The 24,467-nt window shown below is 40.2% G+C and overlaps 1 protein-coding gene across 3 annotated transcripts in view; it reads left to right on the top strand.

The window, feature by feature from the left end:
* Positions 1 to 24,467, top strand: part of GALNT18 (polypeptide N-acetylgalactosaminyltransferase 18) — a 217,089-nt gene that overhangs the window by 70,008 nt on the left and 122,614 nt on the right. For all 3 annotated transcript variants that reach the window (XM_054283714.1, XM_054283712.1, XM_054283713.1), the window contains one exon: positions 24,049 to 24,241. In XM_054283714.1, coding sequence (XP_054139689.1) covers positions 24,049 to 24,241 — 193 coding nt within the window. The remainder of the gene's footprint in view (positions 1 to 24,048; positions 24,242 to 24,467) is intronic.

Below are 24,467 nucleotides of genomic sequence, written 5' to 3' on the forward strand. Positions count from 1 at the left end.
AATACAGCATTATCAAGTCTAAGCAATTTTAACTCAAATATCTGAATCACAAAATTGGCCAAGAAAGGTATAATTTAAAAATACTGAGTTTCCATGATGCATTTCAATATCTTAACCTCATTTTAGGACTTGCAGATTTGTTCTGCAGTCAGAGTGGTTGAAATTTTATTTTCTTAAGGAAAGCTGGAGTTGTCAATTTAAGTGTTTGTGGTTGAAAGAAACATTGGTAAGAAATAGAAAGCTAGAACCAACAAGAATGGGTTTTGCCATGTATCACACACTGCATGCATGTGAAGCACTCCATATGCTCCATTTCCAGGTTGGAGTGGAAGCTAATCCCAGGGAATATGTCGGCTGTCACATTTCACTCTTCCTTCACTCTCACCTGTGATGTGCAGGGGTCAGGTTATCTGTAGAATTACTGGGAATTAGGCTGTTTCTGGTGCTGGAGAAGTGGCGGTTTGCAGCAGATGAGAACCACAAGTGTGGCTTGCCAGTTAGTAACTTTTGTATGACTGTATTAACAAAGGGTTACCTGTAGAGATGGGGTGGTTTGACGGCCCTCTGAAGGGGTCAGATCCTTGTTTCAGGCATCTGTGCTCTTTGGCTTTTCTGGAAATCTGCTGTAGATCAAATGACTTGGTTGTAATTAATTTTTGACACTTAGAAAATAAAAACAGTTGAAGGGAATTGCTTCTGGGACATAATTCTGTCAGCTGTTACCAGTAACATAAATAAAAGAGTCTTCCGGAGTCAGCTGTGTGCTCCCAGTTCAGGTGAGTCAACCAAATTCTCTTTTTTGTCACAGCTCAGTGAATTCAAAGTGCTTTGCACTTGAGCCCTGCTGCAGACCCCTGTGAAGTGCTCTGCTTGAAGGAGCTCTGCTGCCAGTTGAAAAACATCTGAGCAGTTCCCCTGGGGTAGAAGGTTTCTGAGCTGGAGGGTACAAGTCCTTTCTTTCTTTGAGAACCCCCCCTAGCCATTATGCACTGGTGCTTTGCCTTTCCTACCTCGCTGGGTTGCTTAAATTTTTAACTGGGTTAAAAATTTTTAACTGTGCAGGAATTTTTAACTGGGTTCTCACATCACCCCATTGTCAGAGACGTGCTGTCCATCAGCAGCATCCTCTGACCCTTTCCCATCGAGTCTCATGATGAGCTTGTGCCAGAAGGTTTAGCTGGGAGAGCTGTCACCCCTCACTCACTCTGCAGTGATTGTTCTTGGGGAAGTGACAGACTGCAGCTCAGTGGAATGCCACAGTTTGGTTTTGCGTGCTGGGAGAAAAACTGCTGTGAAATTTTGTGAAAGACCCTTAGGAATTTTTTTTTTTCTCCTGCCCTTTCTTCTTGCTTCATCTTGCCAGTGGGAAGGAGTATAAGCAAGTGGCTTGCATGATAATTAAGTGCAAGATCTGGAACTGACTCCTGGTCCCTGGAAAGCCTCAAGTATCAAAGGAAAAGAAGTCTGAGTTTAACTGTCAGGCAGAGCTCCACTGAAGGGCTGCAGATTTATTGAGTGTTAAATGTCAGTACCAATGTAATAAAGATGGTACACAGTTGGTGATGAGAACTTTTATGAAGAAAAATCCTTTTCAATAAGTTGTCAGCATGTCTGGAGTTGTGAATGGTTATTAAAAACCAAAAAGACAGGTAGGGAGACAATGGAAGCACCTTCTGAGCTGCTCAGATTTCAGAGGCTAGCTTAGTCCTACATTTGTTATTTTAGAGTGTTGATCTGTTTTGATAATGAATGCTTTGGGAAGGGGCATATCTTAAATCTGTCATGCTTCACAGGCATTTCTCTTCTTGACCCCAGAGGCCTGGGTGAGGCACAGCTGGAGCAGAATGCAAGGCTGTGTATAATGTGGTCCTTATTAAGCAAAAATGTCTTGTTAGCAGAGTGCTCGAAGCACCATTTCTATGGTATGGTCTGAAAAAAATCACAGCAGAAAATTCTACATGTTCTCCGGGGGATGGGAAATTATTTAAATGTTGTGCTTTGGATGCTGAGGAGTTTAAAAAGATGTGAGTGTCATAGGTGGGAAGGTATTTTGAGAAGCGAGGGTGGGGCATGCACAGTTATGGCATGGGTGGGACTGGAATCCCACTCCAGTGTAACAAACAGCGCTGTGCATCTCTGAGGCTGGCTGGGTATGGATTTCCAGTGGTGCAGGAGCCAGCTCAGCATTTGCTGGCCAAGGGCAGGCAGTCTGGGAGAGGATGCAGCTCGTAGAGGCAGTGGCTGGGTCAGTATTGCAGGAATCCATTTGTGGGGAGGCTCGCTGAGCTCAGGCTGCCCATTACCATCTGTGGCTGTCAGGAAGCAGAGCCAGAGTTTCTGTTCCTTGCAGGCAAGGAATCTGATTGAGGTTATTCTGCAGTGTGTAAAAATCAAAAAGACATTGTAAAATTTATAACCTCCTCTACTCACAGCCCGCTTTCCATTTTGTAAACTCTCTGTGATGATGGTAATCTTTCTTGAGGGTTTTTTTTTATTATTATTCCATCTGATCTTCTGAAAACTACAGCTGACAACATTTAAACAAATCCAGCATTTACAAAAAATGTATAAATACACTTTGTACCAACTAAAAAACTGATTATCAAGTATGGTGGGTGCTCCTGGATTTTTCTTAAAGGTGTTAAATTTTGCTTTGACAGCCTTGCAGAGTGCAGCAGGTTGAGAAGAGGGCTTTTGGCTAGGTACTGCTGCATTATGCTTGAGGCTCTTTCATTCCAGTTGCTGTATCTCATTTACTCTTTCAGCATTTTTTCTCTATTTCTGGTCCCAGGCTAGTGTTCCATCATAAATAATAGGAACAAGAAAAAAATTTATTCAAAAAATCCCTCTTCTGGACCATATTAAAGGCATTATTTATTTAAAGGATTTAAATGTATTGCCTTAATGCCAATGCCACGTGCTAATTATGAGCCAGTTCAGCAGCAGCTGCAGACTTCATTTTTTGGAAGACTTTTTCTACTCCTTGAAGCTAATGACACTTCGGTGTTTTGATCACTTAGAGTGTGGGACTCACATGCCAAACATACCTGTAGTTTTGAACAATAAATCTTGAAAAGAATGAAGAGCTGTTTTTCTTTATCTGAGCACCTGATTAATGATGCTTTAACCACTAAAGAACCATAAGCAAAATGTTAGAGACATAGAGAGCTTTCTGTTACAAATGAAAAATAAAGTGGTATTTTATACCATGGAGTGATGAGGTTAGTAACTGTAAAGATGCAAATGCCTTGCTGAAGATGAAACTGGGCAAGAAGCTGAGGCAACCTTCTGCTGTTGCCTGAACTGGAAAATCAATGTGTTTGTTTTGCTGTAGGGAATCCTGGCTGAGGCTGTGCATTCCCAGCTCCCAGTGGGTGTCATTAGGAGCACAAGTACAGCTCAGCTGTACAGAGGTAGCAGGTGTGTACATCTGATGAGGAGAAACTGAGAACATCTGTCCTGATGCTTGAGACTATAAGGGAGCATTGGAATCTGTTGCTCCTTAGAGCACTTGCCAGAATGCATTCCTGACAAGTCACTCAACAGTGAGGATTTAATAATGCTACAGCTAATGAGTGATTTCAGCTTTGTGTGTGAAAGTGAAACGTTTTGGTAAAGCACTAAACTTGCGTTATTATTATGGGTGGATTATGGCTGAAAGGATTACAGACTGAATGCAACCCAGCAAATCTGACTCACACAGGTTGCACTCATGTCAATTAGTGATCTCCTCTGAAAACAAGGCTGCTTGTTAAAGGCTTCTGCCAGCACCTCCTGCTGCTGTGCTCACTGCTGTTGCTCCCTGCAGGAGGATTAGCCAGCTATCACAACACCTCAAAATCACTCTGGGTATTTGGTTGACCTTCAAGATTCTTTGGAAGAGGTAACAGGTTATCTGTCTGCACTGGCTGCTTCTTCCACCCACCTGCCAAATTGATGTGATCAGCTTCTCAAGCCAGGTGTATCTCACGGAAAATAACTTCATCCTGCTGTCACTTTTTCTCAGCTCGTCGGTCTTTTTTTGGTTGGATAGTACCTTCTTGAAAGCTTTTGTTTGCTATCCAGAGTGATGGCTATGCAAAAATATAAGCAGATAATAAAATATGGATCATTGCCCATCTTCTGAATCGGTAAAAGTGGTAAATTTTAAAGCTTTTTGCAAGTAAGCACAATTGATAGCCAGTCTCATAAAATGCAACCAAGTGCTCTTAACATTACATTTTATTCAACACTGGGTCTTGTTCGGCATGTCCTGCAGGACTTGGCAGAGAATTTTAACAAGCTGCACTGTTTTCAGAATGGCACCCTGGAATCTCTGTCCATGTGTGAAAACAAAATGTTCCGGTGAGCTGGGCAGAACTGGGACCCTGGCATCACACTGGCACTCCTGTCCTTGTCCTCATGCTACAGTGGGAGTTAAGGCACTCCTGATCCTGGAAGGAGGAGCTGCAGATGGCAGGAACGTGCAAAAGAACTGAGCTCCCCCAGCAGAGCTGTTTTCTCTGGGGGGGATGTTTTCTTCTTTATGGGATACAGCGCTTGCAGGAGACAGAGCCTGAAGGGAAAGAGAAGCCATGTGTCTCTCTGCCTTAATTTACACACTGAGCCTTGGCTTCTCTTTGACCTAAAATGATCTCTAAGCTGGATTAGTCTGAGAGTCCTGGGAGTAAAGGATTTATCATCTTCCTGTATTGTTTTTGTGAAATCTCCTGACTCTTTCCAATAAATTACATCCGCTGTGTTTTTGAGTGATGTACAAAGCAGGTACAGGTACCAAAATGAGATCCTGATCTCCTCAGGGGAGAACAGGCATCATTCCAAAGGAGACTGGAAACCTGACAGGAGATTCAAGGAAAAGAACCATGAGAAAGCCAGTCTAAATAGTGATACGTGCCCCAGAGAGGACTGCTGGCAGAACAGTGTTTGTAAAGAGATGAGCTTCAGGTGGAGGACAGAAGTTCAGATGGGAGAAGGAAGTTTAAAAACAAACATTGTGACTATAAAGTATATCTGCAAACTGAAGAGTAGCTGGGGAATCAGTGGGATGAGGATTCTGTAGCACATGTGGGAGAATAGGCTTCTTACTAACCTATTCAGAGCTGGGGAGAAAATGGGAGAACTTTTCACTGAAATGTCAGGACAGCAAAAGCAGCTTTTCTGCTTTTGGAAAGGAAACATATTTGTCTGAGACTACAGGAAAGTAACAACATACCTTGTGTAGTGGAGCTTTGCTTACTAATTACCATGTCAAAGCTTTAAAACAGGATGAAACTTTTTTTTCATGTCCATCAAGTAAAATTTTATAATCAGAGTTAGGGCTTGAGCAGTATCAATTAACATTAATACTCCTTGGAAAGCTTGTTGTCATGAATTGCCTTCAGGATAGGTAATAAATATGGTAAAGGTTTTAACTGTGCATCAAGAACATCACAGAGCTATAGAAAGATTTCTATTGGCACAGACTTCTAAAAAGAAGCAAAGCATAGCTGCAATTGGAGAGTATGTGCTAATTAGTAAGCTGATGTGTCAGCACCATCACCAAGTTGCTCAGCATGGGGGACCACAGTTTCACAAGCTGCTTTATGGGCTCTTAAAAAGAAGCATAAGTAGAGTAGTCAAACCCATGGAAAATGCTTTTAATACTTTATTCTATAGATCACTTTAATTTTTGTGAGGTAGAGGATAGATAATTGCACTCAGTGACTACTAAAATCAAGTAATGTTTCCCTCCGTGTTCTGGGGAGTGCCGTGCACATCTGATAGTCCAGCCTTGCAGATAAAATCTCTGGCTTTTGCGTGTGTTGCATCTCTCCTAGCCCTTGACATAAAAACCATTATCAGTAGTGTGTCACCAGAGAGCATTTCTGACTTAAAAGCTGCTTCTTCTGAGTTACCAGTTGGTTTTCCAGGCTGGATTGCCCCCGTTAAGTGCTGAGCTTGATGGTGCTGGTGGCCATTAGGAATGCAAACGGCTTCCCTAACTTGAAGACAGAATTCTCAAAGCTAATCTAAATTCTCATTCAATAGTTTCTCATTGGCTTTTCGTGAAGACTTCCATTTATTAAGAGAACAGTTTGGTATTTAATTTCACAGAAAGAGTAATGATCTTTCTAGAAGTTTTTGAATTTTCATCCAAGTAATTAATCTCATCTGCACGTAAGCTAAAAGCTTGCATGAATATATTTGCTTCAATGAATTTTAACTGATTACAAAAACGTTTTCATTGTAGAAATTGTGGGAATGCTCTGCTGTATCTACCCTTTACTATTCCAAATAACATTTTTAAGTGTAGCTAGCAAAATTTTCTGAAGTATTAGAATACCATGATAGATTCTGATATACCTAATCAGTAAGATATAAATTAATATGTGTTTAAATTGGTATATAATAGACCTCCAGTACATTTACCATTAAAAATGGATGTTTGTTTTCTTCTGTAATGATGCCCAATGTTTCTTTTGGCTCTCATCCATATCTTTTTTCTTCAGTGTCTTGGTTGCAATAGTTTCTTTGCTCAGAACAAGCTCCCTGATCCCTTCCTACTGGACATTCCTTTTTTTACACATTCAGAACAAGCTAATGTTCAACGTTGATGGAAACATGAGTGACCCAGAAGCCGACATTCAGTAGGTCATGGCAGCCTGTAGCATTAGGAAAGGCAGCCCAATAGCCACATTTCTGTGCATATCACAGACTTGCACGTGTGTAGAATTGCAAGGTGCACTGTGGAGAGCTTGGTTCAAACGTGGCTTAAAGAAAGAGGCCATGAAAATATACAGCTGATGGAAAAGTAAAAGGCAGCTGTAAGCAGCAGTTCCCCAAGCCTGTTTCTGTAAATAACTAGGTTCTCAGGCACATTTTTATAAACAGCAGGGTTCTCAGGCAGTCTTCTCATAACAGGTAAACATTCTGTCCTTGGCTGTTTTGGGAACAGACATGGAGGTTTTGAGAACCATTCATATCAGGGTGAGAACACAAATCTTGGTTTCAATAAACAAACCACAGGTATTGAAAACAAAAGGAGGGGTTAGTGTTTAATCTGTAACCTATGATGAGCTCGGGTTTTGCAGTATGTATGAACTTAATTAACACGGTTATAAAAAGTGACTGATGAATCAATAAAACGGAGTTCGATGATGAATCAATAAAACGGAGTTCGATGCTCATCAATCGGATGGTCGTCTCCCTTCACTTCGTCAGTGCACGTTTGCAGTGTCCCTTTGTGTAAGCTCAGCACAGGTGTGGCTGGGCACTGGGACAGACTTCCCAGGGGAGAGGTCGTGGCACCCGGCCTGCCACAGCTCAGGGAGCACCTGGACAACGCTCTCAGTCAGGTTCAGTTCTAATAGTCCTGCCAGGAGCAGGGAGGTGGACTTGGTGATCCTTATGGGTCTCTTCCGATGGGAGATGAAATGTTCTGTGACCCTGAGAAACAGTTTTTAAACAAAAAACCTCAGTGTTCTATGGCTGCTATGGGAAAATGTATTGGAGTCAATTTTTCATTAAGCACTGAATGCAAAATGAGATGTGAAAATTGTAAGTTTGCATATCAAAGACTGATTAAATGGAAACTGCAGATTCACGTGGCCCTCGTGATTTTTTTGTTGCTAAGATGAAGACTGAGGATCAGGTTCTTCTTTATGAAAACAGAGAAATTGCAGACATTTTAGGGAGTTTTTATCATCTACAGAGTAATTTGCTTTCTTGATCTGAGGGAATAAATTATCAGATGTGACTTTGTGTAAATAGGCATTAATCTTAATAATAATGTACAGTGGCCTCCCTGACCTTGGAAAGAGTCCTGACTTTGCCTGGATTTATCATGGAGAATCAACAGCAATTACAAGGAAATTGCAAATGTCCTTCTGGGCTCTTCAGTCCTCTAATGCTAGTTTTTTCCAGTCTATAGGATAAATATTTCAGCTTCTAACACTGACTTGTTTGGAAGCTACTCTGAGGAAGAAGAGAGGGAAAATGAGATGGGGAGAGGCAGAAAATGCAGCTTGATTTCCTGGCTGAGGGATCCATATGTTTTTTCATGCTCACTTAACTGTGCTTATACTCTTGGCTCCAATGTAAATACAGTTTTTATTTAATACTTAGAGTATGACCTGGGCAGCATCTGAGATGAAAGAAATACTAATGATTTTAGATGCACAGAGCTATTTCCCTTACAGGAGAAGACACTCTTTTAATATTTGAAAACATGAGAAGAAAAAAGCTCCAAGAATTTAACCTGTATGGTTGTTTTTGAATAATGCATATAGAAAGTATTACTAAAAGCTGCACAGAAACCTATTTATGTTGGTTGGAAACATCCTCCTGAAAATTTGGGGTGTTGCTTTTTAGAGTGCAAGTTTTCTGCCTTGCTGTTTTAATTTTAATAGCACTTTCTCCCCCATCTGCTGGAGGTGATTCAGATGGAAGATGGGAAGAATAAGATCTTAGCAAGTGGGTGCTAACAGATACTGAAATATGATAATTACCAGCTGTTTGAGATTCAGTGGCTGTAATATGTTAATGAACTATTAAATTATGCAGATAGAAATCACTGAAAGAGGAATGACATCAAATGGAATTATGTGACAAATATGACAAAATCTCATTCCTCACTCTCCTTTTCTAATGGGAAATATTAAATTTAAAAATAGAATTCTATGTTTATACATTGAAATTCTGTGAAGAAGCTTGCATAAATCCAAATGAATTAATTTTCTTTGTCAAGTATGGCTAAAAGACAGATGATGATGTTAAAAGTTAGACCTTAGAAATCCAGTTAAGCATTGGCAAGACACAATCATCCATCAGCCAGTCACAAGTGAAACAGTTTTGGGTTATCCCTCCCTAGTTTGCCATGCTGTTTTCTTCTGTCAGTATGTCTTGTTACCTCTTGAAGAGATATATTATAATTTTGTAAGTTCTACAGTTTGAATATATTTTATATAAAGCTGTTCATTTAACTGATACTTGTGAAAGAATAACTCAGTTTCCTTAAATATTTAAACAACATTGGAATTACTGTTTCAATGTTCCTTTATGTTTTATCTTCTCCATTAAGGAATGTTTGTTTCAAAAGTGCGGTTTACCAATTAATATTTAAATTAAACATTAGCAAGGGCTGAGTTGGTCGCCAGTAGAAGATCTGAGTAGTCACTGCAGAAAACACAACAAGGAGCAAAACTGTGGTATGTAAAGTGTCCTTTTATTCCAAGAGAAAAGAGATTTACATTGACTTTTTCCCCCCCTGCATAATTACTGCTTTCTGCACAGTAACTCTTCATTGCTGGTTGGATGGAATATAATGAAAGTGCTTCCTTGTCGCCATCATATTTTCTGAAAAATCCCTTTGCCCAGGATTCTTCTCCTGGGAAGCTGAGAAGCCTCAGAGAAAAAGGAAAACAATAATTATCTCATTTGCTTCTCCTCTGTTTTGCTACTTTGGAATGTGTTTGGAGATTGTTTATCCAACAGGTGATTGTTTCATTGGATTCATGGGAGTTGTTGTCACTCATTGGCCAATCAGGGCCAAGCTGTGTCGGGGCTCTGGAAAGAGTCACAAGTTTTTCATTATTATCTTATCTCTCTAAGTATTCTTTCTGTATTCTTTAGTAAGGTTTAGTATAGTATTCTTTAATATAATGCAGTGTCATAAAATAATAAATCAGCCTTCTGAGAACATGGAGTCAGGTCCATCATTCCTCCCTGCCATGGGGCACCTCATAAATATGACACTTCCTCTTCTTGCTCTTACTTGTCCTCTGCTTCTACTCTTCTCTACAATGGCAAAAATATATTGTAAGAAATATATTAAGAGATGTCCTCATACTCAGGGTTATGCTGAGATTAATGTTAATAATTGGAAATAGAAGTTTTAAAGGAGTTTGAAGATTTATACAACATGGCTTTTTTAAATTGTTGGAAGCTGTGAGCATCAGCATGTGAGAGCTACCAGAAGAAAATACCTTTAAAAAGAAACTCCTGTGATTCTGTTATGTGTATTTAAATTAGGTCTTTTTTCCCCCCCAAAACATGGAAAAGGGAGCCCTTCTTATGGGACAGGTTTTGGCTTTGGTCAAAAGTTTGTCTTTGCTCCAGTTGCAGCACTTGTTTGTGGTTGAAAAGCTGCACTTGTTCTTTACATCAGTGGTATTCCAAGTCAGATTATGTCAGTGTTTCTCCTGTAGTATAATTAGTGCTGTTTACTTAAGTTCTGCCTGGTGGTATGACTTTATAAGTAATATCTCACTTAGGTATATATACCCTTGTACATTTACTATTTTAATTTTAAAAAATAACAAGAAGAATTTAATGTAAATCTCTAAACCAGATTCCCAAAATACAACCTAAGAGAAAACAATGTGAAAATTTGAAGACAGACATTTTCAGAGACTCTGTAAACATGCTTTGATGTTTTGTGGGCCAAGGATGTATCTTTTGACTCTGGAATGTTCCTCTGCATGTAAATGGAGCATGTAAATTCCTTGGAGTTTCTTTCATTATCCCAAACATTTGAATTTTACAAAAAAAAAGTGATAAAATAAGTATGTGTTTCTACACTGTGCTAGTGTTATGAGAATAAAATGTATGTATCTTTTCAGGAACTCTTCAGAGAAGTTTTGATTGCTCTAGCATCATAAGAATAAATCATAACACTTAGTAGCTGCTACTATTTACTGTTTGGTCTCCCAGCTTTGTAGAATCACTTTCAGGGAACAGATTTGCAGATAGTCATTAGGCCATGTTAACTGCACAGATGGTTTGCGTACCTCTGAGCAAAAAACCCCAAAAATGGGAATGGGAAAAGAGAGGGGTAAAGCAGGCTGTGTAATTAAGCAAAGAAGTGCATGTATTGTTAGGACTAAAAGATGCAGTTTAAAGGAAGAATTTTGCCTGAACAAAATTATTTGCCTGCAGTATATTCTAACCTGCTGTATGATTGGGTCAGTTGGGAATGGAAATCCTCTTGGTAACAATTGCTCACAGAACCAAATTTTTACCAGGCTGTAAGACAACGAATATCTGAGTCCACGTGACTCTTTGCAGGGAAAATGGTGCTACTGAAATATCTAATATTCCTGACAAGCCACACTCTAAAGAGGTTGGAAAAATCGAGTAAATCTCCTTACACAGAAAACCAATCCTCTGATACTAGTTAAGGAAATGGAATTGTAACATAAACATCTGCTCCTTGTAATGCAGGGAGCGTTGGAGGCTGGTGGCTTGGAAACAGCAGAAGCAGCATTGTCAGGATTAACTTCCTGTGGGACAGCAAGCAGTTGAACATTGGGGCTGGTGCAGCCTGTCTGCTGATGCACAGGAATTTGTGAGAAGTGGCTGATCTTTAATGTCTTTGCTGATGAGAAGAAAGAAGATTTTTATTGGTTTTGTAAGCATTTCAGTGATGGCTGGTACTGAGCAGCTCTGAAGTGTAGCTTTGTTTTAATACTCCTGCAAGGCAAGGGATGTGTTGCTATTCCTGTTTTACAATGGCAAAATGAGATCCATGGGGAAAACGTTCTGGCTTTTCTGTGAGAGCTCAGCTGTGCAGAGATAATCAAGGAATTATTTTAGGAAGAAAACTAAATCCTCTTTTTTCCTTTACCCCTGTGGAAGGGTGCTATGAGCAGCAAGAGGAGAAAAGTAGCCTAAGTCTTAGTCTAAGTTCCCAATTCAACCATCATCCTCCACGGGAGGCCAAAGGATGTGCTGCTGGCTGTGGACAGTTTGGTTTATGAAGACTGTAAAATTAGACTGGAGAGTATACAGGAAAGTACAAAGGACAAATCTTCCACTGACTCTAGGTGACGCTGAGGACCTAAATGAGTGGAAATCTGGTATCTGTGGTTCCGCTTCTTGGAGTATTGGAGAACTGGAGAACCTGGTGGTAAATGAAGCCAAAAAAGTGGTGATGGAAAAACAGACACCCCTTCATTCACAGCTCGCTAGGTCTTTGGCAGGAAAGTGCGTTAACAAAGAAGTGTTATCGATGCAAATGTCTGAAGGGACAGAACCTTCTGTAACAACATTTATTGAAGAAACCATAGAAGATTTTGCTCCATTATCTGATTCTGATCAGCCTACTCTCATGTAAATCATAACGGATGAGTGAGATCTCATCAGTGTTTCCTTGCATGTGCTTTTCAGACTCCTACATTGGCAGAGATGCAGCTGCAGAAAGATGCTGATAACAGTCAGAAACACTGCTCTGCTGAGCCTTTTAGCAGGCTGCTCCTCCAAAACTTAGGATGGAGCCCCAAATGGTGTAGGAGTTCCCTTGGTGTCAGTGTCTGTTCCTTTCAGGAGTGTTTCAATATCCATTGGCAAGTTTTTTGGCCCTTGGTAACCCAGCCAAAACTTGCTTGGGAGCATTAAGCTCTTAACTATGCAAATGATATATTTTTGCGGTAAGTGAACTTAACATGCAAAAGCAACTTGGGAGTAAAATCTCCAACTCTTGTGCACCTGCTGACCTCTTTCACACAATGACCATTGGCTAAACAGGGAAAGAGATTGCATAGGTGCATTTTAGTGAGTTGGACAGGGAAGTAGAGGCATTACAAAATTGCAGCCAAATGGTGGCTCTGCTCATGGAAGAAGCTGTGCCTCCTCAGCAGGCTTACCAAATCCCCTTCCCAGGGACATGAAGTAGCACTATGGGGAGTTGGGAAATTTCTTGTGGCTAAGGTTTGGAGTTGTTTGTTAGGACCAAGGCAATGAGCCTTAGTTCTCCTGCCAGAGAAATCCCCTCCTGCTTTCTAATTTGCTTCAATTAATCTCATAATTATTTCTTTTTATTGGATGAAAATATTCCATACTCCATTTTCCAGGTAAAACATTTAATTCTCTGACATCGCCTCAAGCTAGGATTTGCTTACAAAATTTCTGGGGCCTTTGCTGCTGTTACCTTTACTTGACTGCCAACTGTGTTTAAGTGTCAAACTATTAAAGGGCAGCTTTTCTCCAGGAGCAAAGATTAATTGGAAACAAACTGCTAAGAAACTTCATTTGCTGTTACAGAAAATTACTTGCACTTTGAATATAGAAAATCACTGGTTTTATTGATGAACAGTTATTCCAAAGGGACAGCAGATTCTCCCTAGTCTTCTGTTTAGAGCTGGCTGCTTCTAGAACTTCTTCCTTCACTACTACTGTGCAGTTAATATCCTGACTCTTGTGGTAATATGAATTTTTCATCCTTTTCTTTTCTTTTTCAAATGGAGTTTGATTAGCCCATCCCACCCCAATGACTGATCAGTAATTAATTTGCAAGCCCTGTGGATTTCAAACACCTGCAGGGCAGGTGGAGCAAATGAAAAAAACACTGCTCATTTTGGACATGACCTCGGGATTAATGAAATCTGGTATCATGCTTAACAATTCCTAAAAGCACTGTATAAATTCAAAATTAAATATCTCACAGTTCTGAGCTGTTTTATCAGAATATATTCTGGTATCTATCCTAAATAGTCTCTACTACAAGCAATAATGATAAATAATAAAGTCCCTGATTGTCTACTAAAGGTATTATACAAAACTGGTGAAAGTCTGTTTTAATTACCTTTTTATTTAGGCATTTTGCTGATGTTTGCTAACACTCCTGGATAATTCTGTTTCAGTTTAGAGCAGCTAGGCTAAGTAAGCACCTCTCTGGGATTATGTGTATATGAGCTATCTCCTAAGTGCTCTCCTCTGTTTAATGCACATGAAATGTAACTGTGGCATGCTTCTGCAGCTTTTAAATATAAAGCAATCTCTACTCCTGTCCATTTTAATACAGCTTAGATGAGAATTTTACCTCTAGGAGAATATTTTAAATGCTCTCCTAGACCTTTACCTGCCAGAAATCAGTAGGAACTCCTTTGTGTCCCCCTCACTTAAGCAGCTTTGCCATGGATGCCCCTGCAGCTGTGCCTCTTAGCACTGCACACAGAGACTCAGTGAGATGTGGATGTTTCTGTAGGTGCAGGGCAAGAGGCAGAGTGCTCCTTTGCCCTGGATTAAATTGGGGATGCTGTGCTGCTGAGGGCTGGAATGATTCTTAGCAAAGAGTCTTGATTTTTATCTTAGACAAAATGAACAAGTTGGTTTTCTCTTCAGGATGCGTGATACACAGGGTTATTAAAAAAATAAAAGAAAATTCTTGCACAACTCCAAAATATGTGCCAGTAAGGGATGGAGCTGTTTTTCCTCTCATCCTCTTTGCTTTGTGGGTTTACCAGAAGCTCATCATCAGGTGTGGGGTGAGGACAGGAAGAAGAAAGATGGGTCTGAATTTTACCAAAGTATAACTTTGGTTTATGTTGCAGGAGAGGTAATAAATATAAAACCTTAGAAGATGTTTCTACTTCTCTTCTTCTGTAGCACATTTGCAAGAGGTTGATTTGTGAATCTCAGACCCTTTCAATAATGTTTCTCACACTAAAGTCACAGAGATCTGCAGGGAAATATGCAGTCTTTTGATGAGAAATTACTAACTAAATTGCCTATTGTATCCTTCATAATAAATTAAATTTTCCATAATTTTCGTTTAGTTTCCTATTTTGGCAGTAAGTCCAGTTTTTCTTGGCTTCCTCATTTTTCCTCTTGCTTCTTATTTCTGTTTAAAACTGTATTTCTAGCTTTAAGTTTGTTTCATTCTCCAATCTAGCTGTATTTTGGGTTTGAGGTATTTTTTGTCTTTTTTTGTTGGGGTTTTCTTTTTTTCTTTTTTTAAATTAAAATTCTGACTGGACTATGATGACTTAAAAAAAAAAATCAGACAAGAAAACCCAAAAAAACAAAACAGAAATAACCAGCCAGGCAGATGTTCCCATTCTTCACATAACTGCAGCAGAGGAACAGTCTACCTAATGCAATTTCAAAAATATTTTTTAAAAGTTATTCTGCTTTTTAAATTTGCAGAGAAAATGCAGAATGCTCTAAGTGTGAAGCCATTTTTTGCTGTTCTTAAATTAAGACAATAGAGGAAAATTCTCAGGTAATAGATATTTCTCCAAGTTCCTCATTGTAGGATAGAGAGTGAGCTGAGAATAATAGCAAACCAAAGTATTTGCTGGGTGCCATCTAGAAGTTCCTCTTTGCCTTCTGTTCATGCAGACTGCTGCTTGTCCATGTTTGTTTTCTCCTTTTTGGAGAAAACAAGGATTTGTTGTCTCCTTTCAGCATGTTTTTGACTCACTGTCCCATTTCCAAAATTAAGCTGAAGTATCATCTCCCATCATTTACCCAAATGCCTGTGAAACCACAGAACTTAATTTGATTGCATTTTCTTTAATTTTTCCTACTATGTCAAGGAGAATTCTGGACATCTTGGTAGGCTCAGTTTATTATTGATGTTGACATTAGCACAAACCACTACTTGGTATCAAAGATGAGTGAATGCTTTTCATTTGTCATTCATATTTTTCTGCCAAGAGGAGAAGCTATGTTATGCTTAGTTGACTTTTTTTTTTAATTTTTAATTGAAGTGTAGTTTACAAAACTTTGAAATACACCTGCTTCCTGCTGCTGCATTTGTCTACACCCAGTGCTTTCAGCATGACAAGGGCAGTGGCACCTGAGAATGGAAGATGCTTTTATAGAAGAGCATGCTGGCTCTTCAGAGCAGCCCTGTTCTTCAGAGTTCTTCAGGTTCCTTTTAAAACTGAAACTCATCTGTCTCTAGGGGTGGCTTAGGAAAATTCCTGGCAGTGGGCAGTAGCTCCACTGTGCAATAATGCCTGCAAGTGTTTGAGAGGTATTTTTGAAGTGGGAGCCCTGTCAAGCAGAGGCCCAGGCAGCTGAGTGTTTGTGTAATGAGCAGCTCACAACATCCAGTGTTGGCAGCACTTAGGAAAAAAAGGAAAGGATGCCTTGGGTGAGGGAGCTGCTGCTCTCTAAAACTTCTGTGTTTGCGAAGAAGTGGCCAAACAAAATTCCTCAGAGGACTGAAAGAACTGAATGGAAGTTTTTGAAGTAGAACTAATCTGAGGGAGCTCAGTATAGCCTGGCAAGCAGAGAAAAATATCAGCTTGTGTGATTACTGAAAGAGGAAGCCTATTTTCAGTGCATTGAGTTGGGTGCCTGTGGAAGAGAGTTAGTTCTGTTTCCTTGTGTGAACTTTACTTTTGGTGTGATTACTCAGCTCTGTATAAAAAGAAAAGCTGTACGTATATGACTAATTGGCTGTGTCACAGCCTGACAGCTCCTGGCAAAATGGTTTTCAAAATAGTTTGCCTTTCATGTTTACTCCAGGTGACACAGACTTGGGTTTAGGATATAAAACACACGGAGCTTTTAAAGCCTGTCAGCTGCACTGATACAAACGCCACTAATCCCCAAGAAAAATGTGGGCTGCTATTCATTAAATGCAGATGAGTTTCCTTTTTTAGTAAGCCCATTAGCAGATGCCTAAATTTAGGAACACGTGCAGTTACAACCAGTGGAGTGTTGTGAACTTTCTTATCTTCTGTCTTGCAGAGGACTCCCTGTGCTTTTCTTTGAGACGTCTCAGACCCCAAGCCCTAATGTGGAGCTTGGTTTATTCTGTTGCCCTTGCAAACTGTGCTTTATTTGTGGATCTCCTCTGTTTCCACTTATTTCTTTCACAGTGATAAGGAAGTGAGGAAAGTCGTCATTAGAAATTCAGTTTTGTGCCTCAGCATCAAGTAGAAGCAATCTCAATTTTTGGCACAGCTCTGTTTCCAGGATGCAAACTGGTCTCTCATCTGTGAAATTCTGTTGTCTTCCAATCTTACGTGGAAAAAATACTCAGTGTAATCAATAAACCTAATGAAAAGCTGTTGGTTTTGCAAAATTGGTGTTTAATTTGTATCTTCTTTTCATTTGTATAGGGTTCACCATAATAAAATTTCCTGGGCATTTTGAAAATGTTATCACAATTAATTAAAAGAATGGCAGTTATGTGTGATGATAACATGTTTTTTTTATCCAAGACAGGAAACATTTTAGGCCACTGAAGTAATTCTTACAAAATTGCACAGATCAGAGATTATTGGCTTAAATTGGTTTAGCATTTTCCTTGACAATGTGATCTAATCAGCATTGCAGGGGGCTTTATTCCTCCTAACTAGAAGCACAACCTGAAACAAGGCTGTCACTCTGCTAGTCTGAAAAATTAGGGAGGCAATTGTGCAATTGTGCCCATCTCATTCTTCTCTTTCCTTTATGGGTACCACTGCTGGTTCAGGGCACTTACACTTCAGTTTGTGATACTGGGATTTGTGTATCACAACTGAAAAAAATCAACAAATCAATTTTCAGGCAGTTTTTGGCAGATTATTACTGTATTTTTAGACTGTTATTCCAAAAATTGTGGTATGTTTGCCTACAGATTAAAGTTAAGGCCTTAAGTACAGAATTATTTGAAATGAGGAAAATAACTTTGCCATTAAATACCTACTTCTTTTAATGAAACTTTAAGTTATAGTCAATAAAGGTAACCCTTTAAATTATAGTCAATAAATAATTATTCTGACCACTCTTTATTTTGGAGGCCTGTAGTTAAGAAATTATATGTTACTTTAAATGAATTGATACTGTCTTAAAATCTGGTTTCCAAGTAGAAGGCATGCAGAGAGGTATTGCTTAGGACAAGCTGAAAATTGTGTTTTAGAAAGTCGAAGACTTGGAACTTGGTACTCCTTAGTTTTTAATATCCTCATAGTGTGTTTTTTGAAAATCCGCCTTTTACACATTGGAGAAAACAAAATTGGTCCCTGACAAAATATTGATGTCAATGGATATAGAAAGCCTTAAAAGTGCAGTATTGGTACCTGTCAGAGAGTTCTATGTCTTCATCTGAGTGGAAATGGCTTGTACTTGCAAATTTGTACTTCTTTACGTAATCCCATTCCAGTAAATTAGAAGCCTTTACTCTGTTTTCAAGTTGTCCAGGCTTGTAGTAACTTTATGTTAACTTTGCCAGAATGATGCATGGATTTGTCTGGCCTGATTCATATCCATGGCACAGTTATGGCTAAAGGGGAATTTAATAGGCTGGTAGTGAGAACATATCTAGTAGGAACAACAGTGCCCAGGATTTATAGCGTTTTCAGATCAGAACAGGCCAGATGGAGTGCATACTGAAGAAATATAGAGCCCTTATAAAGGCCTTATTCCTATAAAGTGTTGTTTGTGTGCACCCACATCAAATAGTTTAGCATTGACTCAATAGCATAATAAAAATTTCATTTTTCTTACCTATAGGAAATAACCACTATAATGGAATTTGCTGGTTAATTAGCAGTTTATTGGTTTGTAGTTCTGAAGGCTCTTTAACAAGCTCTTTAGAAGCCTCAAAACCCTAAGATTTCTCTTAGCACCCAAATTTTCCTGTTTCTTACACTGCCCTCTAGCGCTGAGCACGTTTGGAGAGTCATCTCCAGACATCTTCGGTGTTAAGTAACTTTTGTGAGATGACTTTTTAGGAGCTGTTGGGTTATGAAAGTCTGCCAGGGCAGGAAGCATCCACCTCCTCTGCATGGAGGCCTGTCCTTGTTGGGTGCCAAGTGTTGCAGCAGACATCTCGTTAGGGGTAGAAATGAGCCAAGACACAGACTCCCATTTAACAACGTGGAAAGGGGCCTGGTTTATTCATCTTTAGCCATCCTGAGTGACTCCAGCAAGCTCCTGCTCTTGGTGTCTCTGGCAGACTCTGACTGCTGCCTATTCCTGCTGGGACATGACTGCAAGGATTTCCTTGCTGCCTCTGAGCACAGGCTTTACCTAGCTCGACTGTGACTGCAGGCCCTAACTCCATCAGACCCAGCTTGGTCTCACAGCAGAGTTTCTGAAGCAGCAGCTCTCTTCTGTGTTTTGTTTCTCTGGATCATTCCTTCTTCCTCTAGGTCCTTTTCCTCCTCCAGGCTCTCCCTGACCAGCCAACCAACCCCTTTTATCACACTTATTTTTATTAGTCATAGCTGTGACCCATTAAGGCCAAGGCTGTTCTTTGGTAATTAGTACAACTGTGATTTATCAGTGTGAGGTCATTTGTAATCCCTTCTTTCACACCTACACTACGCAGCAGAACTGGACTGAATTTCCACCCTAATATGCACAGCAAGCATGGGATTATTTATCAGAAAAAACTCCTAACAGAAACAAATGAAAATATATGTTAGTAGCATGCTAATAGCTTATAGCATTATGTGCGTGTACTGGCTGCTTAAAATGCAGTAAAGATAGCATATAAATTAATAACATATAAATTGTGTTTCAAGTTCTAAAAAATTTTAAAATTGAGAGAGTTTTAGCATTTCCTTCTATATGTGCTGTCATACACAGTTCAATCCTTAAAGTTTTATGTGATTGTATACTATTCATAGTGTTATCATGATTTCTTGACAGCTGTTGAGGAGAGGATCACCTTTCTTTTGCTGGGGTTTTTTTCCCATTCCCTGTCTGTCTACAGTGTTTACATCTGTCCAGTGTTTACACTGACTACAGAATGTGCTGGGGTGTGCAAAGACTGGATAATCCTCTCAGGGTGGTTGTGTGTTTTGTATGGAGTTCGAATCAAGTTTATTTTTTCTTAAGATTAGGGCTCTGCTGCTCTGTCATATGTGCAGACAGAGTCTGACAGGCTCTGTCAGTCTCTCTGAGGAGCCCAGGCAACTTCAGTATGATTTACTAAGCTGTAAGTTAAGCAGCAATAGCAGGATTTAACCCACTTAGATACTGCATTTTTTCCTTAGGAGCACTTCTGCTGAAGTCATTTCTTTGGGAACAAGACTAGAATGCCAAGAGGAATTGACTTAACTTGAATATTCAAAACAGTGAAGTTCACTTTTTAGCACAAAGCTATATTGATGTTGACACCTTGCTAGCAGTATTGTGATTTTTTGGGGAGGTGAGAGAATAAGTAAAATAACTTCTTTGAGGGAAGATCTGTTACTGTACCTTTCAATTTTTGTCTTCTGAGTATACTTTTCTCCATGGCTGATGCCGGGGTGCATCTTGGTGAGCTGCTTCTGCTGTTGCTTGTCAGTGTTTCACCACACCATGCAAACAAGGATGTTTTCATTTGGAGGTTCACTCATCTGATACAGGATTTATAGCAGGGTCCTGCTTGGGAGCAGCCTTGCAAGACAGGAATTGTCAAACTGCAATTTTTGAGAATGCTGATAAAGTGTTTTCATGAATTACAATAGATTTTAAAAGTGTGATTTTCCTCTGTGTATCTTGCTGTGTGACAAAGTTTAGGTGAAGTTTTTCCACTTCTAAACACTGTATCATGGCTCTGTGATCCAATGCCAGTCTGGGATTTTTACCTGTCACACTGAATGGCCTCTGGCAAGAGGGTATGGATTGCTGAACAGATGAAGGGCACCTGTAGAGGAAAAGGATGAAAAGATCCTTCCTTCCACAGAAAGCTGAAAGGCTACTGCCTGCAGGAAATAGAATATAGATCTTTTGAGTGCTGGGAGCCAGAGCCAGAGTTTGAGGCCATTAGGCCTCGTGAGAGAGCTGAGCTTTGTTTTGCCTTTCATGATGGTCTGCTTAGATGCACGTCATGAGTCCGCCTTGCACGGTGAGGCAAGGCACAGCTGTGGCATCACCTCTGTAATCGTGGCCTGTTCCTTCCTCTCTGGGCTGGGAAATCAGAGGGTCAGGCACTGGAGATCATGATCAAAGCCTTTCCTCCTACTCTCTGGCATCATTTCCAGCTCATTCTCCTTTTTGTGAGCAGCCTGTTCCACCTGAGCATGTATCATTTAGTGCAGCTATTGATGTCTTCAGCTGACACAGGGGTATTTTTTCAGACAGGGTGGTTGTGCTGACTTACTCTATCTACCTTCTTGTTACTGCCACTTAATGAAATCAGCAGATAAGGCTACACTGCAGGCTTTGTAAAGCAGTTTTGTTTCCTAGGAAGGCGTTTTCACAATGGCAAAGCTTTGATGTGAAACACTGCTGCTTTTGTGAATAGACCTGCAGTCAAATAAGGGATAGAACCAAAATGAAACTTAGGTACTTGTGAGAACAAACAGCATGTCTGAATCTGTCTCTGCAACTATTTTTGCCTCTGCAACCCTTTCTGACTTGATCCTTTCTCTTAATTGTAAACCTGCTCATGGTAACTTTTCTTAGGAAGACATGTTGAAATCTGAATGGAGCTGAAAAATGGGTCTCTCTCAATGAGTTTCAAAGGCTTTCATGGAGATTAAATCAAAGTTATTAATTGATTGTGTTAATTGGTAATAAATAAAAGATTTGCTTTCTTCAGAGGTCGTAGAACAAAGCAGCAATCAGACAACAAAATGTCTATCCCTTATTATCTCAGTGGTATCTTTTGATTTGGTGTCTCTGATTTATTTTATAGAATGAGCAATAGGAAGAGGAGAGTGAATTTCTGTCTTGGCAGCTGATCACATGAAGCAATGGATTTGTATAAACATTAATTGCTTAACTAGGAAATGTATGAGCTGAAGAGAGACAGATGATTTTGGAAAAAAACTGTGGGGTTTTTGGCTCAGGTAAGCAGTGTGTGACCAACTCCAGGCTGATACCATGACCAGCCAGTCTTCTGGAAGGAGACTTCTTTGGCCCAGGTGTGCTGCCAGCTGACATCTGTGTAATAAATCTCTGCTGCTAATGGATTGAGCTGCAAGGAGTCATTCTGCCAGGAGTTAATATCAGGCTCGTGTCTGGATACAGTTTTGCCTGGTATGTAAAGTTAATATAGGGAGGACCCTCAGATAACATTTGCAGTGATGTGCTGCATGCAGCAGGCTTTCTTCCCACAGGAGAAATGGAACTGATCTTTCCTTTTTGGCACTAACTGAGCAGATGAATGTGCCTGCCTAGTGTTGCTTCAGGCAGTACTGCTCATGGGTCACCTTTGGGCCTCTGCTCCCTGCCATCATTCCGTACCTGCAGGAGCAAGTGGGAAGCAGGCCTGGCCTCAGGCCATCACCTGTTTACTGAGGATAAGGCATCAAATGCACTTGTTGACCAGTCAAAAGGCAGCTTATGGTCTGTCATCATTATTTTTATTTCTTGTGAGAGACTGGCTGAAGAAAGTTGCTTCCCCCCAAGAGTTTTCAGCCAAATAAAGGAAAGAAAGGCTTTGTCATCAGAGATACGTGCTTAATTCCATTGATTGGAATTGTAATTGGAAGTTCCTGCTGATGGTTTTTTTTTTTTCCTGTAGAGCAATGTATTGAAATAACATGTTTGCTTAGCATACAAAAAATTTCTGCATTCGGTAAGTGGTTTAGTAGAACTTGGAAACTAAATTCACAGAAATCCATTACTGGAAGATCTTAACTGAGATGCAACCTTGATTACTGAGCACTTTTTCAATGAGAAAACAGCAAGAGATTCACAAAATCATTAGATAAAATTCAATATATTCAATATATGTGTGCGTCTGTGAAGATAGTTGTTTCTGGGATGGCTCTTCATCCATGAAAAGACAGAGACATCTGCGACCTCCCATGCTGCTGTGATTTTTAAAGTGGTATTCAAATGCTATCCTGCCTGTTTCAAGTTAGGGCCCTCTAAAATGATCTGAGTTTATCCAACTTGTGTAGTTGCCAAGCTCCTCTCTCAGACATTTATCTGTGTGGTAGCAGGGCCTGTCAGAGTAGTTTCCTCCTTTGACTGAAGGTTTAGTTTGTCTTTCATCTTTGAAGAGTTGGAGCTGATTCCCGAATTCAGGCTCGGAGACATTACTTTGACAAGTAAAGAAACATTTCATGTTTACAGAGGTTGGAACATGGTGTAGGAAGCAAGTGCCATTAGTTTCCTGTCAGTGTTGTCAGAAGGAAAAAGGAGAACATCTCGAACAAATCAAATAACCTAGTCTTCTCATTTTATGTTTTTGCATTTTGGGTTCTTTCTAGTAGGAGATCAAAGGATGCTTCCTGACATTCTTTGGGAGTCGGGATTCTGATGGCATATTGTGCTAGTACATAAACTGTTGTCTTTAGGTGTTTCCATGAAGTTTAAGTCAGCTCTCAGGCCTTTAGGTGGCTCTGGGTGCTGAGGAGGACTTTGGGGACAATTGGCAGATTTTCAGAAGATTCACTTTAATTTTCATAAGTCTCTGTGTTTGTAAGTACAGCCCTTTAGAAAGGAGAGTTCTTCATTTAGTTGGGTCACTGTTAAAGATTTTTTATTGTGTGTGTGTTTGTGGCTCTTGTTGACAAATCTGAATCAGTTAAGGCATTTGATCTTGCCTTACTGGTGTGCTGTGGATTGTAAAGTGTTTACAGAAACAAGGGCTTCTCTTGGTTAGATTATGTGATGTGACTGTCACAGAGAGCTCACAAGACATCTTGAACAGACTTTCTGTGCAACCAAACATTGAGAATGAATGCTGTGATTTCATTGTACTGGAGCTCTTCTTAAATTGAGTTCTAGGTATATCTTTCTCTCTCCTCTCTGTTTTGGCATAACAGCCAGAGATGTGGCCTTGTGAAATGAAAACCTTTTCGAATCAAGCAAATACTACCAAGTGATGATCCCAGTAGCGTCATCGCATGCACCTAAATATGGACTGAAAACTCAAATAGGCTGGATTGGTAAACTGGAGCATGGAGTTATTGCATGACTGAAATTAGTTTGCTATTTAAGCATGGATGCCTAGTACAGTGAATTTTCTCTGTGTTGAAAATGTAGTTTTAAAGAACTTAATTTACACACAAACTTTGGCAGCTATTTTATGCACTCTGTACAGATTCTTTTTTTCCTCTTCACAACTTCAGTCATTTCCTAGCAAGATAATCCAGGCTGAAATTAAATATTTCATCTTAGTATATAAAAGCAAAATAGCATTCTTTTCTGATAAAGCTCCTTCTGAAATTTAATTCATTTAGATTTATCAGTCCTGGCCTTTAGTCAGATTGTGATAAAAAGGAATTGTTTCTACCTAACTTTATTTGACTATTAAATTTTGAGCCTTACGTGCTAATAGTTACACCTGCACAAGAGTATGTGAGGGCATGTCATGGGAAGACTTACAGGCAGCAAGTGGAGCTGAAGTTACACTTTTTAAAATAGCAGATCCTTACTGTTTCCTTTTGTCTTTATCTCTCGTAGAAGCTCCACCAAAATTGGAAGACAGCCCTGCAGAAGCGTTCACGGACTCGTCTCTCTTTGCTCACTGGGGGCAGGAGCTGAGCCCTGAGAACAGGCGGCTGGCCCTGAAGCAGTTCCAGTACTACGGCTACAACGCCTACCTGAGCGACCGCCTGCCGCTGGATAGGGCCCTGCCAGACCTGCGGCCCAGCGCGTGAGTCCTGGGGTGCCCTCCCTGGAGGCCCCACTGCGGCCTTCCAGCTCTTTTCCACCTGTGGGCCCACACTGCAGCCTTTCTTTTCCACCTGTCGGCCCACACGGTGGCCTTCCAGCTCTTCTCCCCCTGTGGGCCCCACTGTGGCCTTCCAGCTCTTCTTCCCCTGCAGGGCCACACTGCGGCCTTCCAGCTCTTCTCCCCCTGTGGGCCCACACTGCGGCCT

Source organism: Melozone crissalis, unplaced genomic scaffold (assembly GCF_028551555.1).
Source record: "Melozone crissalis strain CALT ecotype California unplaced genomic scaffold, PUWL_Pcris_2 ptg000038l_1, whole genome shotgun sequence".
In the NCBI taxonomy this organism is placed as follows: domain Eukaryota; kingdom Metazoa; phylum Chordata; class Aves; order Passeriformes; family Passerellidae; genus Melozone; species Melozone crissalis.